Source organism: Garra rufa, chromosome 11, assembly GCF_049309525.1.
Source record: "Garra rufa chromosome 11, GarRuf1.0, whole genome shotgun sequence".
Classification (NCBI taxonomy): Eukaryota; Metazoa; Chordata; class Actinopteri; order Cypriniformes; family Cyprinidae; genus Garra; species Garra rufa.
In genome coordinates, this window is record NC_133371.1 from 39,421,963 (window position 1) to 39,442,020 (window position 20,058).

General features: G+C 34.9%; 1 protein-coding gene across 1 annotated transcript in view; it reads right to left on the reverse strand.

Annotated features, from left to right (window-relative positions):
* Window positions 1–20,058, reverse strand: part of elapor2a (endosome-lysosome associated apoptosis and autophagy regulator family member 2a) — a 36,029-nt gene continuing 15,971 nt past the window's right edge. Inside the window, exons 8-22 of the mRNA XM_073851014.1 lie at window positions 19,082–19,170; window positions 18,826–19,006; window positions 18,577–18,705; window positions 18,347–18,437; window positions 17,991–18,093; window positions 16,234–16,371; window positions 15,874–16,137; window positions 14,584–14,757; window positions 14,321–14,504; window positions 11,533–11,629; window positions 11,270–11,371; window positions 9,010–9,136; window positions 4,866–5,044; window positions 4,594–4,765; window positions 1–1,175 (exon numbers count right to left, since the gene is read on the reverse strand). Coding sequence (XP_073707115.1) covers window positions 1,107–1,175; window positions 4,594–4,765; window positions 4,866–5,044; window positions 9,010–9,136; window positions 11,270–11,371; window positions 11,533–11,629; window positions 14,321–14,504; window positions 14,584–14,757; window positions 15,874–16,137; window positions 16,234–16,371; window positions 17,991–18,093; window positions 18,347–18,437; window positions 18,577–18,705; window positions 18,826–19,006; window positions 19,082–19,170 — 2,099 coding nt within the window. The 3' untranslated portion in view covers window positions 1–1,106. The remainder of the gene's footprint in view (window positions 1,176–4,593; window positions 4,766–4,865; window positions 5,045–9,009; window positions 9,137–11,269; window positions 11,372–11,532; window positions 11,630–14,320; window positions 14,505–14,583; window positions 14,758–15,873; window positions 16,138–16,233; window positions 16,372–17,990; window positions 18,094–18,346; window positions 18,438–18,576; window positions 18,706–18,825; window positions 19,007–19,081; window positions 19,171–20,058) is intronic.

A 20,058-nucleotide genomic window follows, 5' to 3' on the forward strand; every position in this document is an offset into this window, starting at 1 on the left:
ATTAGTTGGTTTATTTAATTCTTAAATTCAACACATCTACAAGTGCAAACAATCATTTATTATACACAATATCAAAAACAAATCAGATCAAGAACTGACATCAGTTGGACACAGTAACAGGATCATTTCACTGTAAACACACACACACACACACAAAATGAGAAAAATCACAAAATTACTCATGTGAATAATATTGCCTACAGTAAATCTAACACTTCAGAGTAGTAGTGGACCAAACAAAACAACTAAATCCCAGCGGCACAGTAAACCATAGGTTTACACCTCAATCCAAAAATCGACACGGGTCTCAACAGATCATTTCCCCAGATTTCACATCGACGGGTCTTAAAATTTCATGAATAAAACCCCAGCGGCAGTTCATTAAGTTCCTTAATTAGACTGCAAATGTTTCATCACCTCAGCCTGCAGTCGCTGTTCTGAAGGAATACTTTGCTCCTGAAATCTCCAGTGTTTGTCTTGGTACTGTAAGCCAGAATGACACAGAGGTATGTCGAAAAACCATAAAAATAGCTGTACAGAAATGACTCCTGCTTTGCCGTAATCTCTTTATTCATGTCATATTTCATTTGGAATGTCACCGTCACAGTCAAATAGGTTACTTAACTAAAAAAAAAAAAACAAAAAAAAAAAACAGCCTATTTTGGCTGCACTTAAACACAACACACTTTACATGGCTTTCCAGTGCTGTTTAGCTGGGATTGGAAGCGTCTGTCAGTAAAGCTTAATGTCTGAGTGTATTTGTGTGTTCACCCTGACCCTTGGCTACATTCGCTCTGACAAGCTACGACTCGTGTAAAGTCGCGGCTGTCGCTCCAAAAAGCTTCTGGAGAAACCCGTGCACTGGGGAGGGAGGGAATTTTCACGCATTTACAACACACATACACAACTGCATAGTGACAAATCTCAACAGAAATATTCATATAAGCACATCCGTTCGTGTTCCTGAGGCGTCGCAGGCTTGTTTAACCTATATTCCTTCCTCGGGCACTTGTGCCCTTGTTTTCTTAAGGCCACTGTGTGCGATATCGAAGAGAAAGGGACTTCCATTCATCCCTTTCTTTTCCGTATCCCTCTTCGCTCGTCTTCTATCCCCACACAGACTTCTCTGTACTGGAGAATTTCAGTTGGACGGCTTCTCCGCTCTTCTTGTTGCCCTAGAAACAGGAACAAGGTTTTGAAAACGCAGCCGAAACGGGAACAAATCACTGAACGCGGGCGCGACAAATGTACACAAACAGAGTGCGGAATCGGCCTCTTCGTCAAGGTCGGCTCCCTTTGAAAAGCCTGCCCCGTGAAGGCCAAGGACTGTCCGCGGACACCGCGCGTTACCAGGACAACCAGCGTGCAAATCAAACAGCGAGTTGCGGTAAGCTAGGTTTGTTAAACAGAAAGACAAATGACCTGCAACTGCCTCTGTATGGCACAGATTTCTGGAACGCTGTTATTCACACATAAGTTTGGTTACGAAACCTAGTTGCCTGCATTGACAGTATTTTAATGCATTAATGGCGCGCTCCCTACGCAAAGGCTGTTCGAAAAGGTAGCCAACAATAATATCCTGCATTTTAAAAACTCTTTTTGGCAAGCACAGTGAAAAATCCTTTGAGATGAGAGAAATGTTGACTAAAATGCATCAATACTGAAAGGTTCCTTTTCAATATTAAAATAGCACTTTTATCCAATATTTTTGTATTATTTATTTCTTAGAAGCTTATTAGCTCAATCTTTTTTCCATCAGCTTAGCAACATGATAATTTCCTCACAAGTAGCAATTAGAAGAAAAAAAAAAAGACAATTTACCGTGTACTATGATCGTCCATTCTGCCATTGAATAAAAAACAAAAAAAAGGTAATTGCGACTTTATATCTCGCAATTCCGCCTTTTTTTCTCCGAATTGTGACAAACTCGAAATTATAAGAAAAAAAAACTCAGAATTGCAAGATTTAAGTGTGAACTTTGAGTTATTAAGTGAGAAGTATGAGATATAAACTCATACTATAAAATGCAATTCTGAGAGGATATCAGTCTTTTTTTGGACTTTGCGAGTTATATTTTGAGAAAAAAAGTCCATTGCGAGAAAAACAACAAGAATTGCGAGGAAAAAAGTTAATCGCAATACATAAAGTCGCAATTGCGAGACAAAACGTCTGAATTGCAAGATATAAACTCAGAATTGCAAGAAAAAAAAAGTCAGAATTGCAATATATAAACTCAGAATTGCAAGAAAAAAGTCAGATTTGTAAGATATAAACTTATAACTTAAGATATACATTTTTTTGAATTTTGTTATATGAAATTAAACAAAAAAAAAAAAACACAATTTACTGTGTACTATGACTATACGATTTTGCCACTAAATAAAAAAACTAAAAAAGGTAATTGCGACTTTATATATCTTACAATTCAGATTTTTTTTTCTCAGAATTGTGTGATATAAACTCGAAATTACAAGAAAAAAAAACCTATAACATAAAATTAATAGAGTTATTAAGTGAGAAGTGTGAGATATAAACTCGCAATTCTGAGCAAATATCAGTCTTTTTTTGGACTTTGCTAGTTATTATAACAAATATGAGAGAAAAAAAGTCAGTGAGAGAAAAAAAGTAAATTGTAAGATATAGAATTTTGCAATTGCGAGAAAAACATTGCAAGATATAAACTCAGAATTGCTAGAAAATGGTCAGAATTCCAAAATATAAAACTTACAATTGTGAAAAAGTCAGAATTGTGAGAAAAATAACCAAGAATTGCGAGATTTAAACGAATAAAGTCGAAAGTATAAAGTCTGACTTTCTAACACAAAATTGTGAGTTATTAAGTGAGAATTGTGAGATATAAACTCGCAATTCTGAGAAAATAATAGTCTTTTTTGGACTTAAAATTCGCAAATGCAAGTTTATCTCTCAAAATTCTGAGAAATATTTCAGAACTGCGAGAAAAACTGTCAGAATTGCAAGATATAACTTGCAATTGTGAAAAAAAATCCAGAATATTTTATTTTACGAGAAAATAAAAAGTCCAAATTGCAAAATACAAACTTGCACTTGTGAGATAGAAAAAAAATCAGAATTGTGAGAAAAAGTCTGAATTGCAAAATTATAACCTTGCAATTGCCACAATAAGGAAATACACATACATGCATACATATGTTTCAGAATTCTATTTTGTGTCTGTTAATATGCAATTTTTGTCCACCACAATGGCTGTTGTGATAAAGTGTCAGCTACTTTTATGTGTAGTTTTACCCATATTTAGCAAAAGTTAGGAATTATTTGATCATTTTAGAAAAATGTTGCAGCTATTCTGGTCTGTGTCTCTGCTCTGAGGGTTAAAAGCCAGTCCAAGCTGGTGTTTATACCTGGTATGCCTGCAGAAAAGTCCCTAAAACCAGGCTAATACATTTTTCCCCCCATTTAGCAGGGTTTATCCAAGGCAAACCAGTCAGCAGGAACATGATTGATTAATTCCTCTCGATTTGGACAGATTATTCTCTTAATTAACTTCACTGGTAATTACAGGACCAAAACGGACTGCATATACTGCAGGAAATCTGAGCACGTTCCCACGGGAGGCCGTACGACATTTTTCAGGACTGAACGCTTGAGACTTTAAGTGACAATGGAAGTTCTGAAGAGTGACGCTTGAATACAACTCTCTCCTTCTCAGACGCTCTTCTAATTGGCCGTGAACACAGTGTTGACACGCCGCATATGCCAATGCAGCTCAACAGTCTTTAATCTTACAGATGTTTCTAGAAGTCCCTCAGCAGCTCCTTCAACTGCCCTGAGTTAAACATCAAGGCTTACGCATACACACACCCACCCTCACGCAGACTCGCAGCTAACTTTTCAGACTGCAGTGGCTGCTAATGCGGGGTGAAAGAAGGAAAGACAAATAAAAAAGCCAAGCGAGGGAAAAAGTGTGCAGGGAGGGTTGAACTGAGGTCATTTCAACAGAAACGCTATGAAGGAACTGCAGGGTGTGGAAGGGAAAATCATTAAGAACTTGAAATATTTTTGAAAACACTTTTGTGAACGTCCAGTAGAGGGCACTTTATAATGCACTACTGGTCAAAAATTTCATAATTAGGATTATCTGCCTAAAAAATTGAGTAAAAATGTTAATATTGGGAAATATTTTTAAAAGTTTTAAAATAACTGCTTTCTATTTGAATGTATTTTAAAATGCAATTTATTTTAAAATTATTTTAATAGATTTTAAAATGCAATTTTTTATTTTTGTGATGCAATACTGAATTTTCACCATCATTAGTCCAGTCTTGAATGTCACATTGTCCTTCATTAATCATTCTAGTATGCACAAACTCAACCTTTTTAAATAGTATAGCAGTAAGATTAATGTATAATTCCCTCAATCAGCTTATTTAAAAAAAAAAAAAAAAAAAAAAAACACGAGTACTGTTTTTCTGGGGTTTAATACTCAAAAATATTGGTGAGTGACAGGAGAAAGTTGGAAGATTGTAAGCATATTTGCCAACTTCTTTTTTACTATGGGATCTTTGCAATGTTTATTTTAAGGAGAACATTTAAACCTTCTGTGGATTAGCTAACCTTGGTAGCGACTGCCTTTAGCTTAGCCAGAAGAGAAGATTTGTTGGCATAAACCATTTCTTCATCCTCATTCTCCTCCCCTTCTCCTTCCATTATGGCACAGCTGTCTGCCGCCGGTAACTCGCACTCTTTATTGGCCGACATCACAAGTTTGCAATACTTATACTCCAGCCTATCAGAGCACAAAGACAAAGCAGCATGAGGCTTATCAGCATAAACAAAGAAAGATGATTGTATATCTCCAAAAACTAAAATAGTCACAAGAATCATACTTTTTGTTCTTCTTCCAAAAGTAGCAGGTCAGGGTGATGAGCAGAATGGCACAGAACACTCCAAGCCCAGCGCCCACCTTCAGCCAGAAATCAATCGCCTCACATGGAGAGGTTCTCTTCAGTGGAAGAGTCAGTCCTCCGGTACACAGCCGAGGTTCAGTCCATACATACACTGTGTCCTAGGAATAAAAATATGCATCATTAAATTGTTAAAAGATTATTTCACTCCTGATAATTTACTCACCCCCATGTCATCCAAGATGTTAATGTCTTTCTTTCTTCAGTCGAAAATACATTTAGGTTTTTGAGGAAAACATTCCAGGATTTTTCTCCGTATAGTGGATGTCAATGGGAGCCAACAGGTTGAAGGTCCAAATTGCAGTTTCAATGCAGCTTCAAAAGGCTCTACATGATGCCACCCAAGAACTAAGAGTATTGTCTAGTGAAATGACCATTTTCTTAACCAAATTTTAAAAGGATTTACTTAATCAGGATTTACATATCAAGCTTTCTGTAGATACCACTTTTCTGTTTGTGTGCCGAGTATTCACAGAGTTTGAATGATTTAAGTGACGCATTTCTAAAAGCAGTTTGCGGAGACAGAGAAAACAGAGAAATCACCCTGTTTGTTTTCTTTATTCTAAAAAAAGCACAACGTTCTGTTGCTCTTGTGAGTGTGCACAAATAAAAGTACACACTTAAGAGTTTCCAATGATGAATAGCTCTAATTTGTATGACTGAAACCGAAAGAGTATTTTTAGTGTCTTTTGCACTGATCTTAAAAAAAGTAAGCTGGTCACGCCGACGTGACGGCCAACCTCAAGGGGGTTAACCACAAATGCTTATCTTGCACTACCTTTGCACGTCTTCACGCATTACGTAATGTAACATGAGGTCATGACAATGGAGTGGGGGGATCCAGATGCAAGGTTTTATTAACAAATGTGGTCAAAACAGGCAGGGTCATTCACTAGCAAACTGTTGAATCAAAGGCTGAGTCAAAAGAGTAATCCACAAACAGGCAATGGTCAGGGAAGGCAGCAAACGCTCACAAAAACAAAGAAATAGTCCAGGGTCAAAACACAGGCAGGGCAAAATTAGGAAACAAGGAAACTAGGAACACGGAAAGAAATATGGAAACTAGGAATAAAGGCTATATACATTTAATACTCATGCTGCATTCAAGTCCTCCGGGGATGTTCGTACTTACAAGTTGCAACTTCAGGTGCGTTCAAGTCACTTTGGTCAGAACAAGATGGTGATTTACCTTTTCTACATAATATACCAAAAATATTTTAACTCTACAACTACAAAATGATGAATAAAGTATGTGCATCAATGTGTTTTTGCCTTTTTTCTGTTTTTATTTAATTTATGAATAATTATTCAATAATATAATTTTTTGCATGTGTAACTTATATAGTTTTATTGTACATTACAAAATAATAATTATTTTATTCATTTCAACAAATTTACTGTCAATACAGATGATCCATGTCTATATGTGACCCTGGACCACAAAACCAGTCATAAGGTTAAATTTGACAAAACTGAGATTTATACATCATATGAAAGCTCAATAAATAAGCTTTCTATTGATGTATGGTTTGTTAGGATATGACAATATTTGGCTGAGATACATCTATTTGAAATCAGAAATCTGAGGATGCAAAAAAATCTAAAAGACTGAGAAAATCACCTTTAAAGTTGTCCAAATTAGGTTCTTAACAATGCATATTACAAATCTAAAATTACATTTTGATATGTTTACAGTAGGAATTTTACAAAAAATCTTCATGGAACATGAACTTTACTTAATTTCTTAATGATTTTTGGCATAAAAGAAAAATCAAAAATTTTGACCCATGCAATGTATTTTTGGCTATTGCTACAAATATACCCCAGCGACTTAAGACTGGTTTTGTGGTCCAGGGTCACATATAGTCTTTGGCTGCATCATTGCATCGACACGTTTTCTTACTGACCAGGGTTTCTGCAGATATGAACAAGTGAAATTTAAGACTTAAGACCTTTTTAATACCACCTTATATGAAATTTAAGACCTAAACCTGTAATGGAAATAGATATTATATTACATTACATGCATACATGTAATATTTAATGTGTTTAATGTAAAAAGTAAACACAATTTCATGGCTGTCATAAATTAAATGTATTACTACGATATACAGTGAACTTTTCATATCAGCAGATACTATTCTGCACAAAATATCCCCATAAAAGTACCACTAGAAATATCTGATGTAAAAAAAAATTCTGAAGCAATATTTTCATCAGTGCTCTTTTAGCTTTTACATCTTAAATCTGCCTATTTGATTTACCTTTATAAGGCCTTTTTTTTTACTTTTGAAATGTATGCATTACACCTTTGAAATTTATTTTATGAATTTATCAATAAATTCTAAATGGCTGTTAGCAGTGAGATTACATAATTTACACTGCAAAATGAAAAGTGAGATTAATGTTTTAAATACATTTATTGATTTATAAATATATACATTAGAAATGTTGGGTGTGGAGGCATACTTTTAAACACACTAAACTACCAGCAAGTGACGCTAAGTCACTTCATGAGCGAGTTATTTCAACTGATTCGAGCAAAACGGGCAAGTAAAAAAAAAAACATTTTAAAAGTATATCGAAGGCTGGAGGTCAGCTAGATCGACCCTATATTTATTATTATTACTGATAACATTATATACAGAAAAAGGTAGTTTGACCTGTATTCTGCTACTGTGATTCTGTCTGAAGACGCAGTAACTTCCACAGAGGGAGAAAAAAAAATCCACAGTTGTTGTAGCCAAGCCCTATATTCAGTTTTTTCAAGCTAAGTATCGCTAAACTTGCACTTCCCCATAGCTAAAAAGTTAAATCCATGTTTACTTCTGCAGTACAATCCGAGAGAGACTCGCGCCAATAACAGAAAGCTGATTGGCTACTGCATGTTGGTCTCATTTGTAGTTTAAATACAGCAAATTATATTTGGAATAGTGAAATAAAGAACTACAACACCATGGAAACAACAAAAAGAGAATTTAAATGAGCATTAGAGGTAGCGTTACATGGACATCGGAAAAATAAGACCTGTGTAAAATTATTTAAGACCTAGAACAGCGAATTTAAGACTTTTTAAGGCCTAAAATTTTGATTTTTAAATTTTAGACTTTTTAAGACTTTTAAAGACCCCGCGGGAACCCTGCTGACTTGGCCCCAACTCGGAAACTCGGGCGTAAAGAAAATTTCCCACTCGTAATAACGACTTTGTGGTGGTGTTCATGTGCGTTCAACTTATAAATGCAATCTATCCGACATGACTTGAACATGTTTGCTGGGTCGGTACTTTGTCACGTCACATGTGACCTTTCCAATGTGACTACGTAATGTGTGATATTGAGCAAGTGCTAAAAAATATTAAATTTATTCATGTAGAGCCCTTGGAAGCTGCACTGAAACTGAAATTTGGACCTTCAACCCACTATATATTCACTCCACATTGAAGTCCACTATATGGAGAAAAATCCTGGAATGTTTTCTTCAAAAACCTTAATTTCTTTTCAACTAAAGAAAGAAAGTCATCAACATTTTGGATGACATGGGGGTGAGTCAATTATCGGGACATCTTTATTCTGAAACTAATAATAAGCGAACTATAAATGTACTTATTTGTTCCCTTTTCTATTTGTGACAAAAAAAAGCAAGTCATTTGTGTCACTCAAGCATCATATTCAAGCTAGTCATCATCATCTTTAAAACTGAACCTGTCACAAACACGTGAACACCCACAGTGATTTTCTTCATCATTTTTGTTTTTGATGGCTTAATGTGAGGAATATTCCACATATGTGTCACCACATGGGGTTCTGAAGAAAACAAACTTACCCTAGATAAACCTCTGATGATAAATTCAGTAGATGATGCACAGGTCATGACAGATGCTTCTCTTTAGTAGTTTTTACTTATAACAGTGAGGATCAGACTATTACTCTTACTATCTGATTTGAGCTGTGCATTACCTTTTAGTAGCAAATTTAACTGTACTTGGTACACAAACATTACAACTACACTATCAGTCAAGATACAGTACATATAAAGTGACTCATCAATAGAACTAAAGAAAGAGTACCTGCACTCCTGCCTTACAGGCTCCTTCAATGGCGTGGTAGTCAACAGCAGTGCAGCGTGGACAAGCACTAGAGCTCTCCCACAGAAAGTGGAACGTGCAGCCGTCACAGGTCCCTGCAGGACACTCACTGACACAAGACAGAGGAAGTCAAACATACTGAAATTGGGCTACTTTTACACTGCTGTCACAGGTCATTTTTAATTTGTGGGTTTAGCAATCTCTCTGGAATGCAATTTTGACAGAAGGGATCCCTTAAGGAAGGGTAAAACATGATTTAGATAGTTTGGATTAGCAATTGTGCTGGTTTTCTTTGAGACCTGGCAACCCTGACTGAAAGCATCTTAGGGAGTTTTTAAAACTGTAGAGAAAAAAAGTTTATAAAGTTTACAAAATAATTTTCTAATATTACAATAGATAAAATGTAAAATAATGGTTATATGTAACCCTGGACCACAAAACCAGTCTTAAGTATCACAGGTATATTTGTAGCAATAGCCAACAATACATTGTATAAATCAAAAATTATTATATTTAAAAGATCATGTTTCACAAAGGTATTTTGTAAATTTCCTACAGTAAATATATAAAACTTAATGTTTGATTAGTAATATGCACTGCTAAGAACTTTATTTGGAGAACACCCTCAGATTCCAGATTTTCAAATAGTTGTATTTCGGCCAAATATTGTCAAATCCTAACAAACCATACATCAATGGAAAGCTTATTTATTTCACATAATGCAATTTCAAATATATTTACCCTTATGACTGTTTTTTTGGTCCAGGGTTACATATATCATACAAGTAATTACAAAATAATTACAACAATATTAACATTCCAAATACAATGTGTGCATATTTATGCCTAGAACATAATATATTAATAGTTTTAATATTGTATTCTCATTTAAGAATATTATAAGATACATAATGCAATACATCTTAACACTATAATACAATAAATATAACTAAATATATATTTATATACAGCCGTTCAAAAGTTTGAAATCAGTAAGATTTTTAAAGTTTTTTTTTTTTGTAAAGGTTGTGGTCAGTACTTTTTATTCTTTCTTTTTTTTTTTTGAAAGAAATTAATACTTTTATTCACCAAAGGATGTGTTAAATTAATAAAAAGTGATAGCAAAGACATCTTAATTTTTAATAAATGCTGTTGTTTGTAAACTTTTATTTCATTCATCACTGGTCCAAAAAAAAAAAAAAAAAAAAAAGTAATAAATCAGCATGCATATTAAAATGATTTCTGAAGAATCAATAAATTGTGTTTTAAAGTATATTAAAATACAACAATTTTTAATATTTTACAATATTACAGTTTCTGTATTTTTGATCAAACAAATGCAGCCAGATTTCTTAAAAATAAATAAACGTCATTATTATATAATTTTTATTATAATTAGTGTTTTTATTATAGTTTTTATATAGTATATTTATTATAGCGTTAATACATAATACATTATGTACAGTCAAACCAAAAATAATTCAGACACCAGATATAATTTTGGATATTTTTTTACTAGTGGGTGCAGGACACTATAGTTCATTTAAGTAAGTGAGGATAGCAAAATAAAGTAAACTGAACTATTATACCCAAAAATTATTCATCCAGTGGACTACCAGTAAAATTTGGTAGCAAAAATTACTCAGACACTTTGTCCTGACCATGTTTTGCTTAAGTGTTTTTTCTTTAATTGCTAATGTGACCTTTTTACACCACAGACTAAACAAAATTAAGCATTGCTTGGTAATTGATTAACATAGTATTGATAGTTGTGTACATATTGTCATACTAACAGTTGTCTACATTTTGGTTGTCTGTAATCATTACACAGCTTTCTATCTGACAAGATAAATTTTTTCTGACACAGTTTATATTTATATTATATATCATTATTACCATTTTTTAACTATTGTGAATAAACTGTGATAATGTGAGTAATTTTAAAGGTATCTGAATAAATTTTGGTTTGACTGCATTTCATAATAACATAAAATAATATTATAAACCATACTACTTACATTTCTATAATATGATTAATCCATCATATAAATACAACAAAAACAAGTGATATACACCTTTGGTAACAACCAAAATTAATTTAATAAAGATAAAGCAAGACAAATAAATCAACTCAGTGGGCCTGCAGTGAGGTGATTTGATATGGCATGATGGGAGATGCCCTGTGCCAAATTTAGACTGCATTAACAGCAGTGTGCTTGTTTATGTGTGCATGTGTGTGTACCTAGGCACAGATATGTCTCCCCTCGCTGTTTTCTCCGGGTTACAGCGCAGTGAAACCACTGCATTCCTGCCTCTCGGACATGAGGTTGTGACCTGCGAAGATCTTTACAAATAAAAGACACCATTAAACACATAATGGATGATAGCAGGAAAAGAACAAACATCACACTTTATTAGAAAACCCCTAAAACGAAAACCCCAGATAACCACATATGAGAGGGACTTTAAGAGGCACTTTAGGTTTGATGACGTAAATGCCAGTACCGATAGAAGAAGTGGACATGTGGGATTCTCTGGGATGCAGATGGAAATAGTTCTGGTCTGGCGGTTATTCCGTTAAGTGATTTCTCCACTGTGGCTCCTGTGGCACAAACACACATAGACACACACAACCTGCCTTAGAGGACACATGGGGGTGACAGGCAGCACAGCAGGAAGTGCTCACTAAGCAGGACCACCCGTAGATTCAAGTAATTAATCGAATTTATCACTAAACAAGAAGCCTGTTTTATATATGCAGAGTTTTCTACCTGAGAACACAGATGACAGGCACTGTGTAGAATTATTATAAAGCAACAGACATCTACAACACATTTTTATTGGCTGGAGCTTGTCTAATATTAATGAACAGTAAATATGCTTAATGTCAGGATGTTTTCATGAAAACATGGATTCATCGTTGAATTGTACAAATATCCAAGATTTTTATGTGAATATTGTGAGGTGTTAGGTGAGAAATGTATATTGATGCATTTGTTTTAATTTTAAAATTATTAAATTTTTAAAGCCATTATATAACATTTTATTTTAATAATAATAATAAAATAATATATTATAAAATAATATACAGCCATAAACATATAAAATGTAAATGAAATGCATAAAGAATACTATTTTAAGTTTAATATTTTTTAAAGCCATTAAATAATGTTTTATTTTAATAATAATAATAATAATAATAATAATAACAATAATAATAATAATAATAATAATAATAATAAAAAAAACCTGCAATAAAAATAAATAAATAATAATAATAATAATAATAATAATAAAACAATATATGTGACCCTGGACCACAAAACCAGTCATAAGGTTAAATTTTACAAAACTGAGATGTATATATAATATGAAAGCTAAGTAAATAAGCTTTCTATTGGTGTGTGGTTTGTTAGGATAGGACAATATTTGGCCGAGATGCATCTATTTGAAAATCTGGAATCTGAGGGTGCAAAAAAATCAAAATCCTGAGAAAATCACCTTTAAAGTTGTCCAAATTAGGTTCTTAATGCATATTACTAATCAAAAATTACATTGATACATTTACATCTTAACGTCTTTGACCCACATAAAAAATATTTTGCATAGTTGTCCTTTCAAAATCTACAGTCGTGGTCAAAAGTTTTGAGAATTACATAAATATTGGAAATTGGAAAAGTTGTTGCTTAAGTTTTTATAATAGCAATTTGCATATACTCCAGAATGTTATGAAGAGTGATCAGATGAATTGCACAGTCCTTCTTTGCCATGAAAATTAACTTAATCCCGAAAAAAACTTTCCACTGCATTGATAAGAAGGCTTCAGGGCGTCCAAGAAAGTCCAGCAAGCGCCAGGATCGTCTCCTAAAGAGGATTCAGCTGCGGGATCGGAGTGCCACCAGTGCAGAGCTTGCTCAGGAATGGCAGCAGGCAGGTGTGAGCGCATCTGCACGCACAGTGAGGCCAAGGCTTTTGGAAGATGGCCTGGTGTCAAGAAGGGCAGCAAAGAAGCCACTTCTCTCCAAAAAAAACATCAGGGACAGATTGATCTTCTGCAAAAAGTATGGCGAATGGACTGCTGAGGACTGGGGCAAAGTCAGATTCTCCGATGAAGCCTCTTTCCGATCGTTTGGGGCATCTGGAAAAAGGCTTGTCCGGAGAAGAAAAGGTGAGCGCTACCATCAGTCCTGTGTCATGCCAACAGTAAAGCATCCTGAGACCATTCATGTGTGGGGTTGCTTCTCATCCAAGGGAGTGGGCTCACTCACAATTTAGCTCAAAAACACAGCCATGAATAAAGAATGGTACCAAAACACCCTCCAACAGCAACTTCTTCCAACAATCCAACAACAGTTTGGTGAAGAACAATGCATTTTCCAGCACGATGGAGCACCGTGCCATAAGGAAAAAGTGATAACTAAGTGGCTCGGGGACCAAAACATTGAAATTTTGGGTCCATGGCCTGGAAACTCCCCAGATCTTAATCCCATTGAGAACTTGTGGTCAATCCTCAAGAGGCTGGTGGACAAACAAAAACCCACTAATTCTGACAAACTCCAAGAAGTGATTATGAAAGAATGGGTTGCTATCAGTCAGGATTTGGCCCAGACGTTGATTGAGAGCATGCCCAGTCGAATTGCAGAGGTCCTGAAAAAGAAGGGCCAACACTGCAAATACTGACTCTTTGCATAAATGTCATGTAATTGTCGATAAAAGCCTTTGAAACGTATGAAATGCTTGTAATAATATTTCAGTACATCACAGAAACAACTGAAACAAAGATCTAAAAGCAGTTGAGCAGCAAACTTTGTGAAAACTAATATTTGTGTCATTCTCAAAACTTTTGGCCACCACTGTACTCATATATAATGCATTCAGATAGCAAAGCCAAAAAAATAACACTGCATGTGGATGTTTTATAGTTGCCACAGTCCCCAAGTGGTGTTCTCATTAACAATAGCAGCGCTGACAATGTTTTTGCTCATAGGTGATATTTCATACTTATTGAGCTTTGATGATTAAACTGCAAATGACTTTACTTCAGCTAAAAGTCCCATCGGGAATACATTTATTGTTAATTAAATAAACCATTAAGGACGCTTTTCTCCATTATTTACTGAAAATAAAAAAGTCTGTTCAACATTTAATTGATCTCATAACTTACAACATTTATTTTGGCAGCCTTATTAGTACGTAATTCAAAGGAATGAAATATGGACATGCACATCACATAAACTACACTATCAAGAAGTCAGAATAAATGTTTAGTTTTGAAATTATGAAGCAGTCTCACCCTGAAAAGTGTCAGCCAGGCTAATAGACTGAGAGGACAGAGCTGTTCTCAAGCCTCGCCCATCAGATGGGATAATCGTTGATTGACAGAGAAAAGCCTCCACTGAGCTGCCCAGCTGACCGCCATCAGTGTCTTCATTGGGCAGGTTTGTGACATTATCTCTGCAGACTGCAGCCTTGTGACCCTGACAAAAGATGAGGAATTAATAAATAAATAACATTCTGTGATGTAATTTCTGTTTATTTCAGATGCTGGTGTTGTACCTCAGCTCCACACAGGCTGATATTGAACAGGTGGTAGTACTTTGTGCCTTTCGCAGTAAAGCTGGGCCCGTTCATAATGGACCCAGCAGAGTTCAGAGCAGTGAAGTCATACTGAAGAGTCCGATTCTGGTCAGTGTATGTGAACGAGCAGTCGCTGAAACACACACTGTGCTCCTATAATATAAACATTTGAGAGAGAACTGTCACACACTTGTTTGTTATTATTATTCCTGAAGCACTTTCAATAATGCCGGTTTTATTAACCACTAAGTCATTGGAGTTAGGAATTAAGAATTGTACAAAATTGGTTCGAAGTTAGAGGTGGAAACACCTTAGGGAGAAAAAGTGTGTCTTTTTCCACAAATTTTGTATGTACACATATTGTATAATATCCAAGGTATACATTTCTCGTAGTTGTGCAATTAATTCTCATATTGTATTTTCAAAAAGTTTTGGAATATTTGTCCTCTTCCGGTCCATCTTTTCACACTGAAGACAACTGAGGGACTCATATGCAACTATTACAGAAGGTTCAAATGCTCACTGATGCTCCTGAAGGAAAAACCATGCATGAAGAGCCAGGGGGTGAAAACTTTTTATTTGGAAAAAAAGGGTAAACGTAATTTTGTCTTCTGCAAAACATGAAAGTATCTTCTGTAGCCTCTGAAGGGCAGCACTAAATGAAAAAAAAAAAGGTATTTAAGCAAATACGTACACATCTCCATTCTGTTCAAAAGTTTTCACCCCCTGGCTTTTAATGCATTTCATTTCCTTCTGGAGCATCAGTGAGTGCTTGAACCTTCTGTAATAGTTGCATACGAGTCCCTCAGTTGTCCTCAGTGTGAAAAGATGGAGCTCAAAATCATACAGTCATTGTTGGAAAGGGTTCAAATACACAAAAAAAAATCTGGAAATCCAAAGAATTTGTGGGACCTAAAGATTTTTTCTGAAGAACAGCAGGCAGTTTAACTGTTTAGGACAAACAAGGGACTCATGAACAACTATTACTAAACCAAAAAAACACAACTGTGAATCATTTCAATTCAATTCATGTAACAACACAGTATTAAGAATCAAGTGTGTGTAAACTTTTTTTTATAAATTCAACTTTTATTTTGTCTTGTGGACTATACGTAAACGCCTTTTATGTGAAACATCTTATTCAGGTCAGTACAAATAAAAAAAATATCATGTATTTTATATGATCCCTCTTATTTTGTTAAAATAATTTACATTTTGCAGATTCTGAAAAGGAATGTAAACTTTTGACCTCAACTGTAGTTGAAATACCTTGTTGCTTTTGCTGCCTGGCCCACATGGCTGGCACGCTTCTTTACCATAGATGTGATGCCCAGATAGGACAGTGTTAGGAGGGCACTCTTGGCACTGGTTGGTCTCTTTATCAATGTACTGTCCGGCTGAACATGGCACACAGGAGGAGCCGGCCTGTTGAGACTGCAGGGCACACGCTCGACACGCTGACGCCACCCCATCCATGGCATTAGTGACAGTCACAGAGTAAATCTTCACCATGTCATTTACATACTGGCGCACCTGATTGACAGTGGGAATGACCATTACGACTACTATCATTCTATTAACAAGTTTTTATCAGTGTGTGTGTGCGCGCATGCATGCATTTGTACTGACATCACTAGCCTGATTGGTGCGTTGAAAAGCCCAGGTGAACCCGACAGAAGAGTTTTCAGTCACGATGTGTGTGTAACTCTGTTTGGTTTTACTCCCGTCCCACGATTCAATGACATTTGTGCTTCTTCTGTTCACATCCTGGAGCAACAACAAAATCAATAACAATTTAAAATAGAAATCTGAGCACTTTTAGTAAACTTAAAGGGATACAACTAAAAAACCTCTGTGACGATCTTTCCTCTGTGGAACACAAAAGATATTTTGAAGAATGTTGGTAGTTAAACAGTTTTAGCTCCAATTGTCCATCCTATGGAAGTCAATTGGACCATTTTTTTAAACCAACATGCTTTTAAATGTTCTTTTTTGTTCAACAGAAGATAAGTCATACAGGTTTGAAACAACATAAAAGTATTCATATGATGACTTAACTAATTTTTTCTCAACCTTCATTTAAGTTTTTGCATGGACAATGTCTTTGAAGAGGCACCAGTTAGGGATGCACCGACATTTCGGCTGCCATATTTTTTTGGCTGAAAGAGTTTACTTTTTTTTTTCATAATTAAACAAAACATTTTATTATTTTGCATAGAACTGAAGTAAATATTATAAACTCAGTCATAAAATAAATTCAGTATCATTAAAAGTATTGAGTTTAATTAAGACTCACAAAATTATTTTATATACACCACCAAAAAACTGCATTTTTTGACTCAAAGTATAGCAAAAGCAGTAATATTGTGATACACATTTAGTATTCAAAGTAACTGTTTTCTATTTAAATATATTTTAAAATGTAATTTATTCCTGTGATGCACTGAAACCACTGCACTGAAGTCATTCTAATATTCTGATTTGCTGTTCAAGAAACATTTTATTATTATCAATATTTCAATATTTAAAACAGTTAAGTGCATTTTTTTTCAGGATTCTTTGATGAATAGAAATATCATAATTTATCTGAAATGAAAAGCTTTGGTAACATTATACACTATACCACTCAAAAGCTTAGAGCCAGTTTAATTTTATTATATTTGTAATTTTTTTTTTTTATGGGGGGAGGATATTTTATATAAATTAATACTTAATTTATTAATTTAAAGTATCCTTGCTAAATAAAAGGTGATGATAAAGACATTTTATTTATTAAATAGTAAAAATATTTCCAACTTTTACTGTTTTTGCTGTACTTTGAATCAAATAAATGCAGGCTTGGTGAGCATAATAATAAATAGTAATAAATTACATTTTAAAATATATTAAATTAGAAAACAGTTATTTTAAATACTAAATATATTTCACAATATTACTGCTTTTGCTGTACTTTAATAAAAAAAAAAAAAAAAAACGCAGGCTTGGTGAGCAGAAGTAACTTCTTTAAAAAAATTAAAAAATAAATCTGACCGTTCACAAACTTTTGACTGTTTTTGGCTAAGTGCATCCAGAATTTGATTATGGCCCAGAATTTTTATTTTGGTGCAATAAATTTTTCTATTTTTTTTATTACAATCTTAACCACAAAACTCTTATTAACAAAACTACCATACATTTATATATTGATTGTAATAAAAAAAACAAAACAAAAAAACATTTCTGTGGGAAAAAAGGATTAATGTGAGGGGGGGGGGCACCATTTTGTTACCATTACATACCAATTACATTTTAAAAGTATCGAACTTAATAACATAAAAAAGTATACTTTTAAAAGCATATAAAACTAGCAATCAAATTCATCGTTATGATATTGCAAACAGGCTCACCGTCATGAAGTAAAACTCGCAGTCAGCTGAGCAACTGGTTTCAAACTCAAAAGTGATCCGGCCGTACTCACTGCCGGATGCTCCTCGAGCTGACACAGGCAACCTGATGTGACAAACAATACAGACTCGTTTCTAAACAGACAGCATAGGTAACATAAGGACAAAACACTTCTACATAAACCAAGTTCTTTATAGTCTACCAAAAGGACATTATGTTTCAACTCACACAGCAGAAACGGTCATGTACAGCATTTTAACCATGCTAATCACACAAGGCTTTAATGAGCTTTAATGAGCAGTGGGCGGCACTTGAATAGTGTAGTTATGTGGAGGTGGATAAGCACTTGAGGACTCACTTGAATCCAGGCACAGAGAGGGTTAATATGAGATAATCGTTATCTGAACGACCTGCTCCTGATTGTACATGATCACCCGCAACTTCCCATCCTAAAACACACAAAACATTGAAGATATGAAGGCACAAATGTACACATAAAAAGATGAACATGATGCAACAGCGACACCTAGCAGCAAAAACAAACATGACAGCCATATGCTGCAACACAGTACTCATGTAATCCCTCACCATTCAATCCATCACAATTGTTGTTGGCCACGTTGAAGCAGGATGTCTTCATGTTGGCAGGCAGCACGTTCCACCACTTGTACTCATACCCGAGGACAGGCTCTGTGCCAGCTGGACAAGGCTGGCATGCTACAGATGCCAAACAATCCATGTTTAATATCCTTTGGCTGTTTATTGGAAATCATGCTCATGCTTTTGAAATAATCATGTTTTATATGTCCTTCTTAAGGTGTTAGGATGGTTTATCACCTTTGACCCCGTCGGAGTAAGTCCCAGGTGGGCAGGGAGAACAGGTGGCAGTGTCGTTGTTATAGAAACCAGGATTACAGGGTGGACAAGGCTCACGGTGACCAGAAGGTGGCAGAGTTACCGCGCCAGCAGCAGCTTCCAAACAAATCTGAGGCTCTACCCATTTATATATGACTTGAGTCTATGAAAGAGACGTCATCAATAATGTATTTCTCCATTTTAAATTGCTTTGTATATTTTTATAGAATTAATTTACCTTTCCATCTTTATCACAGGTGCTGTATGTCTGAAAGTAGTCCTTTTCTGAGCATGGAGGTCTACTTTTGCACATGGCAGAGCCTTCTGCTGTTAAAGATACAAGATAAGAGTTATATTGTACCTTGCATAGACATATAGTTTAGAACTGGACCACAAGACTAATGCAAGCAATACGATTCAAAGAATAATCAGAAGTAGGTAATGTGATATGAAAGACCATGTTTGAGGGCTGAATCAGTTCAACAGCAATTTGTGCAAATGCAGAATTCAAGTTTGAAACATTTGATTCAATTCAATAATTTAAATAATGCAAATAGAATTCTTTTGAATGTTTTCCCTAATGAATATTAGACAAGTATAAGAAGCACAGACATTTGGCATAATATGAAAGTTTGTTTGTGTACTATTCTTTTAAAATCAAATGGCTTAATCTTTGCATAAATGAGTGCACAGAAAAAAATGATATGCATTAAAGGTTGTATCAGCGATTTCAAGCCTGAAACATAAAGTGTCAAATTCAGCTGACCTTTCTTCACGATCCGCTCGCTGCCTTTTGTACTGGTGCAGGGATGTGAGGGAGGCAGAGCGAAAGTCCACAACACCAACCCCCTGACGCTGATTGGTTGGAACACTGTTTGTTTTGCTGTGGAATCGTTGGTAGCACCGATTGTTTTTTTTTTTGGCATATCTCGGACCCTAGGCTGACCACAGAGACGCAGTTTTTTTACAGACAATTTATGGGGCAGGCAGCGAGCGGATCGTGAAGAAAGGTCAGCTGAATTTGACACTTTATGTTTCAGCCTAGAATCGCTGATACAACCTTTAATACAGGGATTTCTACTTTTTTTCTTTTTTGTCAGCCAAACCCATTTGACCTAAATTGTTTACTTGAAGTACCCCATTATTTTAATATTTTATATGATTTAACAACATAAGCAAAATTTACATTCATGGTTTGCTGATGTTGGTGAATAG